Source organism: Polyodon spathula, chromosome 5 (assembly GCF_017654505.1).
Source record: "Polyodon spathula isolate WHYD16114869_AA chromosome 5, ASM1765450v1, whole genome shotgun sequence".
NCBI classification, from domain to species: Eukaryota; Metazoa; Chordata; class Actinopteri; order Acipenseriformes; family Polyodontidae; genus Polyodon; species Polyodon spathula.
The window spans coordinates 12,385,697-12,406,253 of NC_054538.1; the positions used below are offsets into that span (position 1 = coordinate 12,385,697).

At 36.6% G+C, this 20,557-nt stretch overlaps 1 protein-coding gene across 1 annotated transcript; it reads left to right on the forward strand.

Annotated features, from left to right (window-relative positions):
- Nucleotides 1–211: 211 nt before the first annotated feature.
- On the forward strand, nt 212–18,410 carry scara3 (scavenger receptor class A, member 3). The gene is made up of 7 exons (XM_041249766.1): nt 212–752; nt 9,854–9,889; nt 10,151–10,195; nt 11,478–11,597; nt 12,273–12,371; nt 12,763–13,806; nt 14,545–18,410. Exons 1-7 carry the CDS (start codon nt 746–748, stop codon nt 14,964–14,966), a joined length of 1,773 nt encoding a protein of 590 aa, XP_041105700.1. The 5' UTR covers nt 212–745; the 3' UTR covers nt 14,967–18,410.
- The last annotated feature ends 2,147 nt before the right edge of the window (nt 18,411–20,557 follow it).

Genomic DNA, 20,557 nt, shown 5'->3' on the forward strand with positions numbered 1-20,557 from the left:
TTGAACTCACTTTGGGGTGCAACGTAGTAAATAGTGTACATTATTGTTCCCATTATTGTGCCATTATTATCATGGTAAGACCACCCTAATAAATGTAAAAACTTAGCAAAGTGTGAATGTTTTGTGTGAGGTAAAAGAGCATAGTTATTTTTTTTTTCCTTTGGACCTGGGCATTTGTTAGCAATTAGTCTCGTCCAAATGGTTGATTTGCTGCTGTACATACTTTCTGTAACATGTTCCTCTTAGCTAGCGTTTTTATTTTCCTTTTTTTTTTAAATTTTCCTATCATGTGAGCATGTCTGGTTTGGGACAGCGCTGAAGAATATATGTGTAACATGTAGCCTGCTGAAATCTTTCTTCAGGTTTTTATAGAGGAAGTTTACATAGGCTACAGATCAAGCAGAGAGTTAGTGGTGAAAGCTGCCTTGAGATTCAGTGGGGATGCCTTTACTGCAGTTGTTACTAGGGAGACAGAGAAATCAGTTGGGTAAAGTTTTCTGCTTGCCTTACAACTCCCTAGACTTGTTCTGCAAGCAATTCCTAAAGGGATAGCTTAGAAAAGTACACATTATGGCTCATAGCATAGGGACATAGTTGCTTAACTGCTCTGCGTATGCCTGCTGTTACAGGAAGCTATTTGGTACTAAAACAGACCCATTAAGAAAGGGGATTTGTTCTGAGAAGCACTTGAGGAGCAAAGTGTTACTTGACAACCTTCTCATTAAAAGTGGTAATCAGCACAATCATGAAAGGTAAGTGATTTGTCTTTTTGGGGGGGGGGGGTTTCAGTGTGGGTAATTGTTTTTGATTTCCACAGAGTGAAATAATTGAACCTTTAGATACACAGACTCACACAGACAACTTCTTTAAAAAATAAGGGGTGCTGGGTCCAGGAAAAACTTTAGCTCAGTTTTCTTTGGATTTCTGAAATCCTTTTCCTGCTCTGATTTAAAGTAATGCATTTCTTGACTTCACAGTTACACCAGACAGACGTTTGTTTTGCTTTCCTTTAGCGGAGTAATGCAACCCAGATTCTGATACTAAAGGAAAATATTGAGACTGTGTTAAGTCCAACATGGGAACTAAGAATAGGACTACACTTAAGGTATTACAGAAAACATTGTGCCATTTAGAGCATTTGAGCGACAGTAATAGCAAGGTGGATTTTCGAGACTTGCCATTCATATGATGATATCTTAAGCAGGCTTTATAAAAAAATGTAATCCCAAAACTACTTTTATATTATTATTATATTAAGATAATATTAACATCCTGAATGGTTGACTTTGGACTCATTGTTTGCTTGCAAAATATACTATACCTTAATTTCATTAACTGTTTTTTTTTTTTTCTACTAATACGATAGCAGCCTTTAATAAATAAGCAATAGCAGACTGGTAAAATTCCAAAACCTGCTGGTCAACAAGTGTGTGGCTCATTTCAGCTGAGACAAAGCCAGTTTCCTATGGAATGGTGTTTTTTTTTTTCTGTTAGCCACTCTGAGATTTGGTTTCCTGGACAAACATGATTTTTGTCAACGACTCCAAGTATTTTCTTTAAGCAGTTAGCTCATATGTCAATTTTAAACCTCAGTTACGAAGTGTGTGATTGGATACTAAACTAAACAGTGGTTAACTGTTTTAGTTCTGTTAAGTATTTTGAAACTTTGTGTGACTCCCCTATGACAAGAGTACCGGTAACAGTTTACTTAGACTCTATATTGGGAAATCAATGTTTGTTAAAGTATCAGAGAAAGCGAGTATATTCAATTGATCAAAATGGCGGCCGCTCTAAATACTGCTGTTATTTGAATTAAACAGCACTGCATTAAGAACCAGTGCCATTTCCAGAGTGGCTCACCTGGTAAAAGCACGGCCGTGTGGTGTGCAGGGTATCATGCAGTCAGGTGAGCGCAGGTTTGCATCCTGGCTGTGCAAAGTCGCCAGACATCGCTGATGATTCCAGAGGGAGCGTTGCATTGCTTCTGGCCCTGGCGAATGCAAAACTGTAAGGGAGTGTTTCTCCTCATAGCGCTGCAGCGAACCCTACCAACCAGGCACCTGGTGAGCGCAGGAGGCCAGGGCTGGCCTTTTTTCTCCAGAGGCCAGTAGCTTGCTGACATCTATTCTAGAGTTCCTGGGTGTTGAAGAGGAAACGGGTTTCGTCGTGGGATCGGAGGACGCCCACTGAACCTACAGTTCTCCTGAGCTGTGTGGGGAATTACTGTGGTGAGAGGAAAAAATAATTGGACATTCTAAATTGGGGAAAAAATCAGTAATATAATTGGGCCTCCAGTGCCATTAAGACCATTACAGTATACCCTAGCATGTTTTGAATGTTGAACAAATAGTTGCTCTTAACCAGTTCTGTACTTTTTATATTAAATATTTAGGATATACATATCCAAACAGGCAACTTTTATGAGCCTAGTCTTAAATTACTGTTATTTCATTTCATTTTCCATGGATTGGGCTCTGAGTGTTGACATGTGATTGACCCCTATAGATAAGCAGTTTTCTAACTGCCCCACAAGGTTGTCTGTCACTTTTGTGCAGTGCTTAAAGTGCTCACTTTGGACTGTTGGGCTGATGGTTCACAGTCAGCTCCCACTAGTGCATTAGCCCTCTAACACTTAACTGCATGACCCATCATGCCCGGTTATAGTATATTGCAAAGAGTTCAGGGTAGTTCAGGGTAACTCTGCGTTAAACAATTGTTCATGAATCCCTTTGAATTTGCTTACTGTTGCCATCAGTCTTCAAGATTTTCTATGTCTTAAAGTGGATTACACAGAAATAAGAATGCATGATTAGGGATTTCTCAGCGCCAATGATGAATATCTGTATCTTATTAGCTTTAAGCTTTTCAACACTTCTGTGTAGGCAGGAACAACATTTGTACACCTCATCTGACTTATAAAAGCTGAACCACAAACAAGGCACTGACTGATTTATTATTCCAATTTGTCAATGCAATACAGCACATTTAGGATGTAAAAAGGAATAAGTCTGATGTTCCAATACCACATTGCCTCCCAGTAGGTGTTGATAACATCCCCACAGTGTCTAAATAATGCAGATGCATGTCAGCATGTTCAGTCACTGTGATGGCCCTTTAATTAATCAATGAGGCGCATATTCCTCCTTTGTGCACTGCTTTGTTGTGATTTTGATGGCTGTTGTTGTGGAAATGAACAGCTGTGTAGGTTTTTAAGTTTTAAGTACTAGTTTTTATATTAACTTTATACCATTGAAATGTTGCATCGCTTTTAACAGTGTAAAGCTAAAACTGATGTGTTTGTTTTATGACATAACTGAAGTAAGGTGTGCAAAATATGACCTCCCCTGGCTATGTAGCACAATTGGGATACAGTGTAATTATATTTGTGTCTCCATGATTACTATAGAATGTTTTTTGTACAAGCTACCCACATAATTTTGGTTCATTGTCATGGTGGTCTCATTTCATTGAGTTGGATCATTTATATCCCCAAAAGGTTGCACAGTTTCCTCTCTTATTTTTACAGCTTAATTAAAATACAAAGAGTCTTTTCAGACTGATGTTCCAATTCAGTGAGGAACCATGTGGTTAACTCTACATTATTGTTCTCTCAGTGTGCATTTCGAAATCAATTTATTTAAATGACACAGCAGCTTTGTGGAGGATACAGCCCATGCAGTATAGTTACATGCCAGACTTGAAATGTAAACCATAGTGAACATTTTGTGCTGACCCTGCACTTTAAGTTTAGAAATATAGAGTGAAAACACAATACAATTAACAAAACAATGGAGGATCCACAAGGACTAACAAGTATCAGGACTTTGTTTTTACTGGAAAGTGTATTGGTTCAACTGCAAGAGAACCGTGAATAAACACAACAGTTCCTGGGCTGAGGTCAGCTTAGCGTTGTCCTGGTAAGCAGTTTGTGTGTGTCTATGAAAACAGTCTTGCCCTGTCTCTCTTTAGAGTTTGCTCAACTGATAATTATGGTGTTTAAGAGCCAATTGAATAGTAAGCGTTTCCATCTTTTTCACAAAAATAAACAATATTTTTTTTTGTTACTAGACAACAATAAACAGCAACGTTTTTGTTTAGCCATTTTTTGGAGACCTAGGAATATTGCTATTGTTCATATTTAAAAAATAGAAGGTTACACCAAAAACAAATGACCAATTTAGAGGGAAAGTTGTGATTTATTAATTCTATGAGTCAGGTATAAAATGTGAAGTCACACCAAGACCACACACAGGCTTGATTTGTTTGATTTGGTACCACCAAATTATAAGAAATAACTAAATAAAATAAATCTTGTTAATCCAAAGAAAACAGCAAAGAGTTATGAAGTGAAACAAATGGAAAGACTAGGAGCTAGGTGGAACAACTGTCGCTGAATTTTAAATCTTGTTTGATAAATGAAAGTGAAAAATCTAATGACATAAACTAGATTAGGTCTTGACTGAAAGATTATTCGATTAATCAACATTTATCAGATTATTCTGACAGTGAAAAGTAGACATTTTTATTTTATTTTATGTGACATGTACTATATCTAGAAAAAGGTTACAGGCAATGGGGTTTGGTGTGTGTTGTGTCAAAATGAACTTTGTTTAATTCAGCCACAAATTGCCTGTTAGAATTACTAAGCCAAGCTCTCCCTAGCCACACCTAGTCAATTCCTGAGTTGACCCCTCAGACACAGCAAGCCAAATACTACTGAATTAATATGTATCACAGTTATGCAAGTAGTTAACATTAACCGTTCAGAAATGTCAGTAAATTTAACTAGGTGTATATTGCTTAACATACTAAACATTTCCAATAATAATTATTTTTGTAAATATTGCCAAATGTGCACCCACCCCCTGTCCTCTGTTTACACCCTCCCCATCACCCTCTGCAATCCCTACTAACTAACCCTCCTTTTCCATCTTTGGGCTAGAACTCTGTTCTTTGCTCCCTGCTCCAGGGCCACAAACCCACCACCTGTACTCTAAAACCCCTCCTCACTCACCTTTTCCAGGTTGCTTCTCCATGCTCTACTCCCTTTCATTTCCTCTCTTTTCAATACCTTTCTACTCCCTGGCTGCTTCCCTTCTGCTTTCAAACAGGCATGCATGGCCCCCATCTTAACAAAAAACCCTCCCTTGATCCACCATCCCTCCAGAATTACCATCCTGTCTCCCGTCTCCCTTTCCTCTCTAAAACCCTTGCATGAGCGGTACATCGCCAGCTCTCTGCTTTCCTGTCAACACATTCTCTGCTCGACCCCTTCCAATCTGTTTTTTACCCGGCACACTCCACTAAGACTGCTTGTCTCTCCATCACTAACTCTCTACTCTCTGTTCTAATTCTTCTCAGCCTCTATGCAGCCTTTGATATAGTTGACCACTCTATTTTTCTACCCTCCGTCGCTGACCTCAGACTCTCCAGCACTGCTCTTTCCTGGTTCGCCTACCTCTCTGATTGACCGTACCAGGTGTTCTGGCATAGCTCACCCTCTGCCTCTTGCTCTGTTTCTACAAATGTCACCCAGAGCTCAGTCCTGGGACCCCTCTTGTTTTATCTCTACACTCGCTTACTGGGTCTCCTCCTATGGCTTCTCATATCATTTCTATGCTGATGATGCCCCTATCTTCCTCTCCTTTCCAACTTCTGACTCCAACATCTCCTCCCTTATCACTACCTGTCTCTCAGCCAACTCCTCCTGGATGAACTAGCATCAACTTAAAAACCTCTTCAAGTCATACCTCCTTTTCTTCCCCTCTTCCTCCCCCACTGCTAGTCTCTCTATCTCTATTCCTTTTGAATCCGCCACCCTTTCTTCCTCCTCAACCTCAGTGTCACTCTCGGCCCTCCCTCTCTTACTCTCAACACATCTCTACTCAGGCATGTTCCTGTCACTTTTTCCACAGAAACATACACAAAATTAGCCACTTCCTCACCGACTACTCCACCCAGCTACTAGTTCAGGCCTTTGTATCGGCCCACCTTGACTACTGCAACTCCTTCCTGGCCGACCTACCCATAGATATCAGTTCTACTCTGTCCCTGACCATCTTTCGGTGCCTCCTCAAGACACACCTGTTCAGACAACATCTGTAAGCCTCACAACTCTCCACTGTACTGGACTATATAGCACCCAATTGTACCAGTACTTGCAACATCTTGTACCTTTGTTGTATTCTACTACTTAATCATAATTATATTTTCTCTATCTTGTACTTGATTTTACTCTTAAAGGTAACTGTATTCATATTTTTTTATATATAATTACTCTTATTTGAAATTGTTCTTATCCATTCATTGTACTTTCTACTTGCTCTTAATGGAATTTAATCTTATAACCAAATATTTTTAAGTTTAACTGCTCTTAGTTGTAATGTCTCTCAAATGAAATTATTTACTGTATTTATTTTCTCTCATTTGAATTTGCTCTTACTACTGATTTTGTTGTGTTTTATAACTGCCATTATCTGTAATGTCATTTTTTTTTTATAATGTGATACTTTGTAACAACTGTAAGTCGCCCTCGATAAGGGCGTATGCTAATAAATAAATAAATAAATGGTATAGTTATAGCTCAGACTGTTTATGACTGATTGGTCTGTTAAAGCATGAACCCAATGGTACTCATTTATTAGGCTTACATGCTGCTCAAGCTCTGCCGTTTCTGTGGACAAACACCAGCACTGCATTAGCCTTCAATATAGACGAGCTCCACATTCATCAGAGCGTGCACAGCTGTAGAACTCGTCTGGGTTCACCCAGTTTAAGAATGGAATGGCATTTGTTTTTTAACTTACCTGAGGAGGCACTCATATGGATGTAGTTACAATCATCTGGTTTATTTTGAGCAAAACCTTGAGTTAGCATGAAATAGCACAACAGGCTCTAATGTGCCTATATGGATGTTTTATAAACCTCAGAGCTTGTTTTCATTGGTGGACAGATATTGCAAAACAGATGTGAAATGAGAAAGGAATTTAGCATTTTAAAAAAAAAAAAAAAAAAAAAAAATTTACAGAAAATCTTTAAATCCTGAAGGCTTTGAAAATGTAACTTCCTTTATTATTTTAATTGGTTCCACTTGTAGTTTAATATATATAATATCAGGGCCTTGCATAGTTAGAAGTATGTGTTTTTGTGGCTGGCTGCCATCTTGGTTCAGGAGTGGAGGAACAACCTGGAGTCAAGATGACCATCATTTTCACAGCCACATGTTAAATGGGAAAAGTGTGGACTGATTTATTGATTATTGGTTAACCGCTGGAAGGAAGGTATGGTAAGGGATTGATATTTTCTAATAAATACATGGCTTCCAAAAGATCTAATCTCACTGACAGGGAATGATAACATGCGATACATGCAATTACAGCATGGTTATTTATGAGACTGCATTGTTTTTGGATCATAATGTGCTAAACCAACACCTCTCAGTTCAAGAAAATACATTAATTTAGGAAAGGAGAATGTTGGATGTGTTTCCCAGGAATCTGAGGGTTACACTTCTGATTTGTTATTGTTGCTGCTAAGAACATAATTCTGTAAATTAACTTTGTTTGGCAGGTCTTGTTAATGTTTAGCTATTTCATATTAGGAAATAGCTCACGATAATTAGTTTAATCACAGATCCAGACTGTTCTGTGATCTCCATATACAATTTCACATTCTTTCTTTTAAGCTATGGATTGTCTTACCAGCCGAACTAAGGCTAGCTTGTTATACAAACAATATTAAATCAAATAATAAGGAAGAAAAAAAAAGATCCCAGCAGCTTGAGAAAATGAACCCATATTAATAATACAAATGAAGTGCTTTAGACCTTTTAAATTGGGATTTTGAGGTGCATTCATATTATGTGTCAATGTTGGTTTTAAAAAATGTTGTTTTTCTATGCATTGGGCAGTGGGTTAATTATGGATTCAGATCCCTATGGGTAAGATGTGGAAAAGATCTGTAATTATTGAGCATGAATTTGTACTGTCGTTAAGATGCTTACGTTCAGCAAGAGTGCACTGTTGTCGGTTCTTGTCCAATCTATGTCTGTAACACAGGCAACTCACACTTGAGGCTTTTGATTGTCTGGCCTGATCATTGCTAATTTTTAGGGACGTTCGCTGTTTAAACACAATCAAGCCATGCTATATGTAGAGTGCTGAGTGTATGCCAGAAGGAACTCTGGAGGGAAAAGTAGAAGAAAGGAAAAGTTATACAATGACATCATCTGGTATGGTGCCAGTAGGTGAGGTCACTTTAATGCCAATAGACTTCTCTTCTGACATGTGACAGATCTGGCAAAAAATAATCAAGGGTGATGTCAACAAAGTGAAAAACAGCAACAAAAAAAACAAAGGACCTACTTCTGCTTCTCCATTCAGCACACACTGGAATCAGCCTAGAGCAGGAGTCTCCAATCCTGGTCCTGCACACACTGGAATCAGTCTAGAGCAGGAGTCTCCAATCCTGGTCCTGCACACACTGGAATCAGTCTAGAGCAGGAGTCTCCAATCCTGGTCCTGCACACACTGGAATCAGTCTAGAGCAGGAGTCTCCAATCCTGGTCCTGCACACACTGGAATCAGCCTAGAGCTGGAGTCTCCAATCCTTGTCCTGCATACACTGGAATCAGTCTAGAGCAGGAGTCTTCAATCCTGGTCCTGCAGGGCCGGTGTCCTTCCTGGTTTCTGTTCCAACTGTACCCTAAATTAATTAGTTGGACCAATTAGGCTTCTAATAAGCACTTATTCAGACTGAAAGTATGAATTAATATTTGTATTTAGTGTGACGTGTAGTGTATCTAAAAAAGCTAGGGGGGTGCGGTTGTTGGTGTGTGTTGTATAATGTTATAGAAACTTTCGAGTTAGTGTAAAAAAAAGTTTGATTTAGTGTAAAAAACATTATTTAGATTTTTGTAATCATGTTATACAGTATATATATATATATATATATATATATATATATATATATATATATATATATATATATATATATATATATATTTCTATATTATCGATATAATGATATTTCTAGATTTGCTCTCTTTGATTACTAGTAATGTTTACCCTTAGAAGAAGTAGCATGTAATCTTATACATGTTTGTGGTTGCCCCTTGCATACCATGTGATGAAAATAAACCAAGATAGCACTGGGACAGTATTTGAACACTTAATGATTGTTGGAGGTTAGTGTATCAACTGTCAGCTGTTCTTTGAAGTGTTACAGAAAGCACCTGCAGTGTTTACAGGAAACACAGTAATTTATCTTTGCCTGTGTTATATATTACAACAATATTTGTATTAAAACATAATCCTAAATGTTTTGATATTTTTATACACCCAGTGCTGCAGCAATGTTGCAGGATGGGATACATTTATGAAGAACAAATGTTAAAAAGCATACGATTTTAACAAAAGAAAAAATAATTTCTAAATTCCTGTTTCATAAACCAATTACATTAAAACTGCATACAATACTGTTTTTTACAGCCCTACCTTGAGCAAGATTATTACTTAATAAGCCATCACTCTTGCAACTGGACTTTGAAAATAAATGTTCATGGCTTGAAAAATCCTGTTCTGTCTGAAAGAGGAGCAGCATCACCTGTTAAAGTTTTAAAGAAAGCATTTACTATGCTGAAAAAGCTTGAGCTTGTGCTGAGCCTTCAGTAAAAAAACAGACAGTGCCTGTATTTGTGTTTCAGCTCTTTCTTTATCAGAGTTCTCTAAGCACTTCGATCCTCACTGATGTACATTGTACAGTGAAGCATCACTGTTTTTATTTTGTACTTGTTTGCAACAAGTATTTTTTCTGTCTTAAATTAATTTTTGTTTTTTGTTTTTTGCTCCCCTAGAAACTCGCTGTGGCTATGAAAACCAGCTGTTTAAAGGTCAGTGATGATTGATTTTCACAGTGATTGGGTTGACTAATATGACAGCATCATATTGGATGGATTTTATTTTAGTGCTTTAGATTTTGAAGACATCTGCAAATGTGTTCTTGGAAATCACCTTATACAATGAACCAGTTTTGTTATACCGCAGGAATCCACCAGCGTAGAAATAAAAGGCTATTGTTATTAGCATTATAAAGTACACTCTGTCCTTGAGGAATAGAAGAATGAATTGTGGTTCAATTCATTATCTTTCAGAGGAAGATCCGACAGGAGAAGAAGAATTGATGCATTCTTTTAATTGTAAGCAAACTGGTTTGTAACAATCTTTTTTTTTTCTAAAGCAATTTGAATGATATATTGGCATGGCATGTGTATACTCATATTTCTAACACTAGCAGGTCACCCCAGTATATATATATATATATATATATATATATATATATATATATATATATATATATATATTAGATATATATAATATATTATATTTTAATTACGCCTTTGCTTGGTGGGAAACAGGAAGTACTACATTGGCGAGATTTTGGTAATCAATTAGACGAGATATTCAAATGGTGCTGGAGTGTCCCATATTGAAACACAGGCCTGTGATTTTCCAGTCAGTTGACAAAACAGAAGCTCTAGCCAGCCATGCCCCAATTTTAATATTTAACATTTCTCAAACTCTGTTACGCACGGTCACTCATTAATATAGGAGAGGATAAGTGATAAGAGCATGCTTGTGCTGGAAATAGTGTGGCCTACATTACTAACTGTTACAAATATGCAAATGGAAAACATGTGGGGCACTTTGCTTGAGTTGCCCTTTAGAGGTACTCAAGTATGCGTGGGAACTGGGAAAAGCGTGTGTAATTCTAGAGCTATTATTTGCCCAGATCTTGGGGAGTAGAAGGAGAGAAAGAGGGATCAGTGTTTAACTGATCCAATAGAAAGTAAAGAGAAAGGCTGAAACACAAGCATTTACAATTGTTTTAAATGTACTACCATTGTTTTATTTTTGCTTCATATTATGTTTAATACAAGTAAATGTGAAAGCTGAAAAAATATACACAGTACATGTTTCAGTGTGAGGCAGATTCTAAACACATGTAATAGTGTTGGCTGCTCTACAAAGGGTCAGAGCATGTGCTCTATAGAAAACAATTGAGCTTTTACTGTTTGTTTGCTAGCTGGTCCAAAATAAACGGGCCCTGGCTGAGGACCTGCGCCAAACTCTGAGAGATGTATGTTCCATTCTGTTAGAGTGACATTCGGTTTATGGCGATTGACATAATTACAGTGAATTTCACCCTAGTCATCTGTTAAATTTTACATTAAATTAGATGGTATTTTCATGTCTACTGGTATTTACCATAGCATAACCATCCAACATGGTGAGCTGAGAGTCAACACAATCATGTCATACCAGCTTCTAATCAAGTTTCAAACAAAGGCAGCCCTGATGGGAGCTTCATTCAAAAACCAAAAAATGTGAAAAAACCACCTAAAACCAATGTGTACCACTGAACCTCAGTTTATTATGTTTGAAAAGGACATGAAATAAAACAATATATTGCTTTCATAGGGAGGACAAGAGGTGGCTGCATACAATGCCAGCGGACAGGGTCTCTCCAGTTGGCTGTTAAGGTGTTATATGGGTTCTTTGCTTTTCTTATTATTGCTGTTGCAGTTCTTGCATCTTTAGGTAAGTCGTTTCTGCAACAGTCTGTTCATTTAAAATGTTAAACTATGGATCTGGTTGACTTGGAGCAATGTTTCTATTTTATATATATATATATATATATATATAGAGAGAGAGAGAGAGAGAGAGAGAGAGGAGAGAGAGAGAGAGAGAGAGAGAGAGAGAGGGAGAGAGAGAGAGAGAGAGAGAGAGAGAGAGAGAGAGAGAGAGAGAGAGAGAGAGAGAGAGAGAGAGAGAGAGAGAGAGAGAGCTCTAGTTTGCATCTTTTGTTAGAAATCTTGATAAAACGTTTAGCATACATAAAACACGAAGCATTTTCTAGAGTGATGCTTTTGAATCCAATGTAGGGTTACGTAATAAGCATCTGTTTCCGTAAAACTTTTGTCTTTATTGTCAAAAATACCCCTGTTTCTACATTATGCACATAACATAAAATGTGGATAAATATTAAATATATATATATATATATATATATATATATATATATATATATATATATGTATATATATATATATTATATATACAATCCTGACTGGTCTAACTAAGTTTTTATTTAGGATCAAGAGGAATTCTGAATTAAGATACCATTGTGTGTTGTATCAGATGTTTATTTGAATACATCTACATTTTTAAAATAATGCTGTGATTATAAACCATTTCTCCTTTCTATTTTACAAGTATTCAGGAAAGTCGACTCTTTATCAGAAGACCTCAACACAACTGAATCTCTTTATGACAAAAAAATCATTACAGTCCAGGAAAGCATAAAAGGACTTGGTAAGGTCTCACTTTTCTTTATTTCATTTTTTTGTCACAATTTCTTGTGTAAATACGCAAATCAAAAACTGTCCCCATCCTGATTTTAGTTTAAATACATTTTTCTCCAGTTTTGCATATTACAATGGTAATATGCCAAATAATTTTGTTTAATGCAAATGCATTTTTAAATTATTTTCTCAGTACATGAAAAGCCTACAGGCAGTGTCTTTTTAACCTTTTGTATTACCATTCAAAATACTATACTGGTAAGCTCTGTGTATACGATGACATGTTAAATGTATTACATTTCAAATGAAAACCTCAGACATTTTCAGTTAATCATTTACAGTCCTTTAGTTTTAGAAAGACTTAAAAAAACAAAAAAAACTTTCTTTATCCTTATGTTTAGAACACAAATCCTCCAGTAACTGCATAGACTGCCATGACGTCACCCAGTTTGGACAGGAGATTGAGAAGCTACAAGGAGAGTTTGAAGAGATTCAAAAAATGATTTTGGTTCAGGAACAGACTCTGGACCAAGCAGCCAAGACTCAGCAAAGTCTCACTTACTCAAACAGCAAATTTGCTTGTGACATCCAAAATTATTCATTCTCTATTAAGCTGATCAACCAATCCTTGGAGAGATACTTAGAGCAAGTCCATGGCTGGCAGATCGTTATAACTGAAACTGATGAATCAATGAAATCATTGGTCCAGGACCAATACGATTTACGAGCCGCAGTTCAACAAATCAATTCCACAGTTCGGCTGAGCTCTTCATGGATCAATGGCATTCAGAGGAAGATGGATGAAGAAATGTTGGTTTTACAAAAAGTCATGACAGAATGGCAGAATTACAGCAAAACACTGGGAGTTATGAGGTCTTCCTCTAGCAAAAGCATTGATATTGTAAGAAATATTCAAAATAGCATTTCAACCACACTGCAACGAATCAGTCTCAACTCTGACACCATGCATGACCTCGTCTTGCAAATAATGAACTTGCAGATGCAGCTTGACAACATCTCTTCCTTTTTGGATGAGCATGAGGAAAACATGCAAGACTTCCATTACCATTCAAAATACTATGAAAACAGAACCAGTGAGAGGTTTGAAACACTTGAGGGCCGAATGACCTCTCATGAAATGGAAATAAGTACCATATTAGCCAATATCAATGCCACAGATAACCATGTGCATAGGATGCTGAAGTACATTGATGATGTGAGAGTGTCCTGTGCTGCTGGGCTGAGCACCCATGGACAGGAACTACAGTATCTAAATAATACAATCCATCTGATGATCTACACAGCAGATTTGTTACGACAAAGGTACAGCCTGTTGAATGGAAGACTCGATTTTGAGATAAGAAATCTATCAATGGTTATGGAAGAAATGAAACTAGTGGATATAAAGCATGGGCAGATAATCAAGAACTTCACCATTGTGAAAGGTGAGACACAGAATCTTTACTCTAAGAGAGATACAGTGCACTGTGAATAAACATCTACGTGCGGTATTCAGTGCAGTTATTTGTGTAATTAAAACCATTTTACTTGTAAACTAGTAACTACACACATTACATTGTAATTACATAGTAACTACATATCTATATACGGAATTGCTGTGTAATTAATATTGGTTAAAGAGAAATTAAATTTCATACACCATGATGGCTTCATGCTATATGTACCGCATCTCTAATAAATTAGGGGTTAGCATGTAATGCAGTACTGTATGCACGCCTCTGCATAAAGGAGGCTTTGTGGTCCAGGTGTTAATGAAATGGGCTTGTAACCAGGAGATACCCAGTTCAATGCTAGCTTACCCATTGACTCCTCATATCTTGTGAAGTGCTTTGTGATGGTGGTCCACTATGAAAGGTGCTATATAAAAATAAAGATTATTATTATTATTGCATGCAGTACATAAAGTAGAATCCAAATGATCAAGCAATGTGCTGGTTTTGGTGTAGTGAAGAGACATTCTTGCTTAGTGTAGGTGAACTTTTATGTATATTTATGCAGGATTTACCTAATTATCTTACGGTCAAATCCAATGGGCTTCTTAGATGATCGACAATCAAAAATATAACAAATATAATGTGTTATTTAAAGAAAAAATAATAATTAAAACCTATTGAAACCAGAAAGTTATTTGTTTTTTTTTCTTTTATATTATTAATGTATAGGTTTGCCAGGGCCACCAGGTCCGAAAGGAAATAGAGGAGAAGCGGGACCCAATGGGCCTGTTGGATTTACAGGACGCAAAGGGGATGTGGGGCCTTCAGGACCCCTTGGGCCACAGGGCCAGAGAGGCTACCTTGGTCCACCAGGTCCCCCAGGAGAAGCTGGCCCTCCAGGGATTAAAGGCAGTCCAGGCATCAAGGGAGTAAAAGGCTCTTTAGGACAACCAGGTGCAACAGGAGAAAGTGGACAAAAGGGTGACATAGGGCCATCAGGTCATGATGGACTGCCTGGTTCAAGAGGACCACCAGGGATACAGGGACAGGCCGGTCTGCCAGGAATTCATGGACTTCCAGGTCCCAAAGGAAAGCAAGGCCCCCCTGGACCACCCGGGCCTCCCGGGCCCCCAGGAGCCCCGGCTCAATGAGCAATAAAATATGGATTTAAACACTTACTATGGAGGACAGAAATGCTGAAAACCACCTGGCAAATAAAGCTATAATATAACTACTATCCATGGGACAATAAATTTCATAATTACAATATGGTTGAAAGAAACAAAGTAAAAAAACATTATTACATATTGTTCCGTAAAAAAAAGAAAGAAAAGAGTAAAAGGCTGTCATGTCTGTTCTATATCTTTTAACAGTGAAAGAACGACACTGTTTTCATTAAAGCATGGCACTAGCTTTTTAGCAAGTCTAACAATATTTAGCTTAAATATTGGTCTTGTGTCTCAGGCAGACTGTACTAAAATCAAAGATACACCACTCAGAGGCAGCAACATATTTAACATATTATGCACACTGTAGGAACTTTGGGCATAAAAAGTTACTCTACAAAAAGTTTGATCTTATTGTAACTTTAATTTCCGTAACACCTAGTATTAAGATGGCAAATATGAAGTACTGTGCTTACCAGAAATATAAGGGTTTTATGTCTAATGTTGAAAGATAATTTTAACACTTGGTAATTGCTTGCTTCATATTTTGTAACAAGAACATTGCAAATAGACAGTAATTAAAGGATGTAAATGGTTTGCAATTATGCCCCATGAAGTCAAAAGAGAATGCCTTGATTATCACATGACTAAAATACTTAGTGGATATATCAGATCTGTGGAACCCCAAAAGATTTGGGAAAAAGTATACTTCATATAGAGATGCCAATACATTACTATGACCTCCCCAATATAGCAAAAGAATTGCAGAATCTCATGTATGCTTTTTTTTTTTTTTTTAAATTGATAACTTCATTTTAAAAATGTAACCGTTAATCACGCATTAAGGGGTTGCTGATTAACTGTTATTCTCATTTTCTAATAGCATACAGTGTGTACAGTGAGTGAGCTAAATACTCAGAGCAGGTACTCTGAATTAATGCAGTTATCGAGGAAGTTACTTTTATATTGCTTGGCCAAAGATGCCATTTTGTGATCAAGTAGCAAGCGCATATCTACCAACTTTAAAATAAATTGAATTAAATAAACAAAAAAACAAAACAAAAACAAAAACAAAAAAAAAAAAACAAAGGTACAGAATTTTTTCAAGAGCTTGTGTAAAAATCTCAGGTACCATACTTGGAATGCCTATTGTATTTGAGTATGAAGTTAGCAATTAGGGTCACTTCAGAAAATGGAGGTCCTTGGGTGAATAGGTTTATCTTTTTAGATTAAAAATGTTTTTGAGATTGTAAAACATCTCTGTATCATGCCTGACTGCTGCATTAACAAAATACCATATATCTTTAGTAGACGTATAAAGCCTTTACATTTTAACATTTCATATTAAACTCCTACATATTCTAGAAATGCTAAGAGGAAAAGTTAGAACATTCACAAATCCATTGAAAGGTTGGCCTGAGATATTTAAATCCGAACAGTACTTTCAGACTTGGATCATCACTCACATCCCTGTACAATAAGTCATCCTTTGTTCTGGTTAACGTTCACCAATATTCAATGTACTGTGTTGATCTTTTGAAGGTAGCTCACTATACAAGCGAATTGCTTGTTAAAACTACCCGTTAGGTAATGTATTGCTTTTTGCACCTACTGTACTTCAGATCTTTATTCCTGAGACAATTTTTTTCTTCAATTTTTACAACTATTGTACAAAGTATCATAGGTAAATGTAACATTTTAGTAAAACAAACAAAAAAAACATACTACTGCAAAATATTGTAAGGTTATACTGTATGCTCTCCCTGTATCTATGCAACTGGCTTGCATACATTAGTAATAAAGTCATTTAAACCTAGAAATGTTTATTTAGCGACTGTGGTATTGTATTATTTTCACTAGTTGTATTACAGTATATTCCAAATGCATGAACAAAACAACAAAAACCATGACCCAGTTTAAATATCTTGCATGTGTCAATTACAAGGTACATAGCATTTATGCCCTGAAGCCCAGTTTGCACTGCCACTGTGACATGCAACACAAAAGCAATATTCAAAGATATAACAGTCACCATTGTTTTCCGTTGCCTAAACTTCAACCTTGGCTTTTCTATTTTTTTTCTAAACTAAAATACCAATAATACAAAGTAAAAAAAAGATTGACTCAAGCAGGTTTTCTTGCATGCTCTTTAAATTAGTTAGTCATCATTGTATTTGCAAATCGAAAGAACAAAGCATGTGGTTTCTTATGTTTACAATTTAATTAGTCAGAGGACCAGAAAAAGTGAAAACCTTTGCAAGGACTTGCAAGTTAGTGAAACACAGTAAAGGCATCTGATAACTAACATTAAAAAAAGTTTATGAAAATCAAAACACTGCATAATGCAAGAATTCACTTCTACTCCCCTTTTACCCTTTGCAGATGCTGTTATTTTTATGAGGAAGAATGGAGACAATTAGTCACAGGCAGTTAATAAATCTCATGCGAGGGGGAAGGTTTGTTTTCAGCATATGGATACATTTTCAACAGCCAGCTTAAAGAAGATTCTGTAGCACACACTGCAATGTAACTTGACAGCATCTTTATTGAAACACAAGGTAATAATGAATTGTTGTTTTCGATGTTTACGATACTGTTGGATGACCCATGATCTTCACTTAAAATAAATAAATAAATAAATACATAATTTCAATCAAAATGTCTTGTAAGTCACTCTGTTTGACTAGGCAACTTTTGACTATTTCTTGTTTTCCCTCAGGCCATTTTCTAATAACTTTATTGACAAAACATTCTGAAGTGTTTAAAAGAATACTTTACATTGGCTGTATCCTGTGTAGTCCATGTTGGGAATACATGTCACTGCTTTTACTCAGGAGCGTGTTCACCAAGAGAATCTCTCTTATAGTAGTGCATGCAGATCATGCTCCCTCCAGCAATGCTGCTTGTTTTCTGTTCCTGTGATAGACATTTATTTTAATCAGAGCACCAGAAATACTGCTTGAAGTTAAATACAAGAATAAACACCAAAAACCCCTTCAGGAACAGTTGTGATTCAGGAATAGTAAATTGGACAAAAGTGATGATTAATTGTGTGTGACAATTTATAGGGATAAGGAAGGATAGTGTGCCATAACTAAAATGTCATTCTAATGGTAAACCTCATTTACTGATACACTCTTGTGTTACAGCTTAGCCATGGTCATTGCTTTTAACATCATGAAAGATCTCTGACTGCTGTTTCAAGCCCTAATGGTCAGCTTAAAATGCAAATCTCCAGACTTTTCTTGTAGCGTTTGGGAAATTTGCATCCACATAATTGCTTTATTATGGTATAATTAATCGGCATTGCTGTAACAAGAAGCCACTGTCTGCTACTTTATCTGTATGGAAAACAGCCACTTTGTAATAAAAAGCCATTTATTGAGCTGAAAGTGTGTTATCTCACATGAGTTATGTTCAACAAAGTGTCGCTATGGAAACTTGTGCTACATCTCTTATTTCACCCTCACGAGCACTGCCGCATTCTTCCTATTCTGATGAACTAAGCATTTATTTATTTATTTATTTATTAAATTTGCTGTTGCTCTGTTATGGAAAGGAATGTTATGAAGGCTTGCCAACAAATCACTTTTAATAAACTGAACATCTAGTAGCAGTCAAGCTGTTATTGAGTAAATTTCAGAGACACTCTGGCAGGTGTTAGAATGCTCTGATGTTCCACATGATAAGAACTAGTCCTACATTTTTGCTGAAAATCAATCACTCATGGATGAAACTGAAGTCCCAGGGGGAGCCAAGACTATCTTAATTGATTAAACATTATTAGATAAGACCTGTGTTCTGCTTTTGATCTTTTTACTTTGATGATCCAAGTTGCCAGATACTGTTAACTACTTATTCCTCTTACAATTATAAAAAGCATTACTTAATATAGATTTTTCAGTGGGTTGATTGACATTAAGATTAACAGTAATTGCAGTATAATATGCTCTTCTGACTAGCAGTGTGCCATTGTGATGGATTTTGGTCTTTTGGAAACAGCAAATAACTGTATCTGTGGTTTGGGTTCCAACAGATTAATGCCACTAACAACAGTAATAACATTTAAAAACTATAAATTGGACTTCTCTTCTTAAGTATAAATCTTTTTAGTATAGTGAATGTTTGCTTTATTTAATCAGAATGTCTAACCCTGTTTATATAATACTGAGCAATGTCGATTTGAAAGGTGTTAGCAAAGGGAGTAGACAGCAAAAGGATATAGTTGCTAATACTAGTCACATATACAAGTTAGGAATTAACATTTATATGACCCACAGGGGATTCAAAGATTATGTTTTCAGAAGGGATTTGCAATTAAAGTTTTAAGTACAAAGTTTATAAGGCCTCCTAGTAGAGTTTATTTACTTTAGCAAGGTTAGATGTAAATGTTAAAACTCGTATGTAAATAAGAAATCAATGGCTTCCAGAGGTCAAATAACTATCTCAAGTCTATTTTCCCTTAGTCTGTTCTGATTCTAAAATAAATAAATATTTTCTACATGGGAAACAGAGCATTTACCACTGTGAACATAGCAAAATAAACTAACGGTACAAAAAGAAAATTCACTATCAGCATGATTAATAATTAAATACCACCCATCCATCCCTTATCTGTAACTGTTTAACCCTATAGAGGGTTGCGGTGAGCCGGACCCTAACCCGGCAGACACAGGGCGCTAAAAGATGGAGCATCACATTGGCTCTGGCATTCCTGTGGGTTAGGGAGGTTAGGGACTGTCATTTACAGTTTCTGAAAGAAATGCATTTATGTTTTGTTTTTTGTTTTTTCTTATTAAGTTTGTGAAAAAACATCTATTTATTAAAAAAATAGTATGGCCCAGACAACTTTCAGATATGGTATAAATTATTTTTGAGTACTAAATACAGACAAAAAGACTAAAAAAATCTAAATTGGACTATAAAAGGTCGTCCACCTTGAATTCTAGTCTTGTTAGGTTGGTGTTGATCAATGCTTGAATGATAGAGTTACAGGGAACAATTGTTGCTTCTGGAAAAGCACTCTTAATTTCAGAAAATACACAAGCAGGTTATTAGAGTACACTATGCAGTTACGAGATACTGAAAGCAGGTCTTATCGACACACTTCCTCGTGTCTTGGAGAAAACTACCCTCTGAGGAGATGTTGTTTCTGAGAACTTTGCTTCTATGATTGTTTATATTTTTTTTTTTTTTTTTTTATGAAATGTTATTTTCAGGTTGATTCGAAACAGTAAGGGCCCAATTTGGATAACACGGGCAAGCACAGAGCCCCATCATTGGACAGAGCATCTCTGGGTAAGGTTTCCCATGTGACACGGCCCGCTGCAGAGGCCCGGTGGTCTGCCCCAAGCCGCGCACGGCCGCTGGCGCACCGTAATCCAACACAATGTTTTTGCTCAACTCCTCCAATCACTGCCAAGCGGAGGTGAGATCTGATGCCCAATTGTGAGTCAGTAACACTCCCTTTAAGAAGTTGTTTGCACTAGCACCAGGATGCTCAGCAATGTTATCTGTATCCAACACGGAAGAGACATCATCGCAGTATGAAGTGGAATTTGAAAAGCATATAATAT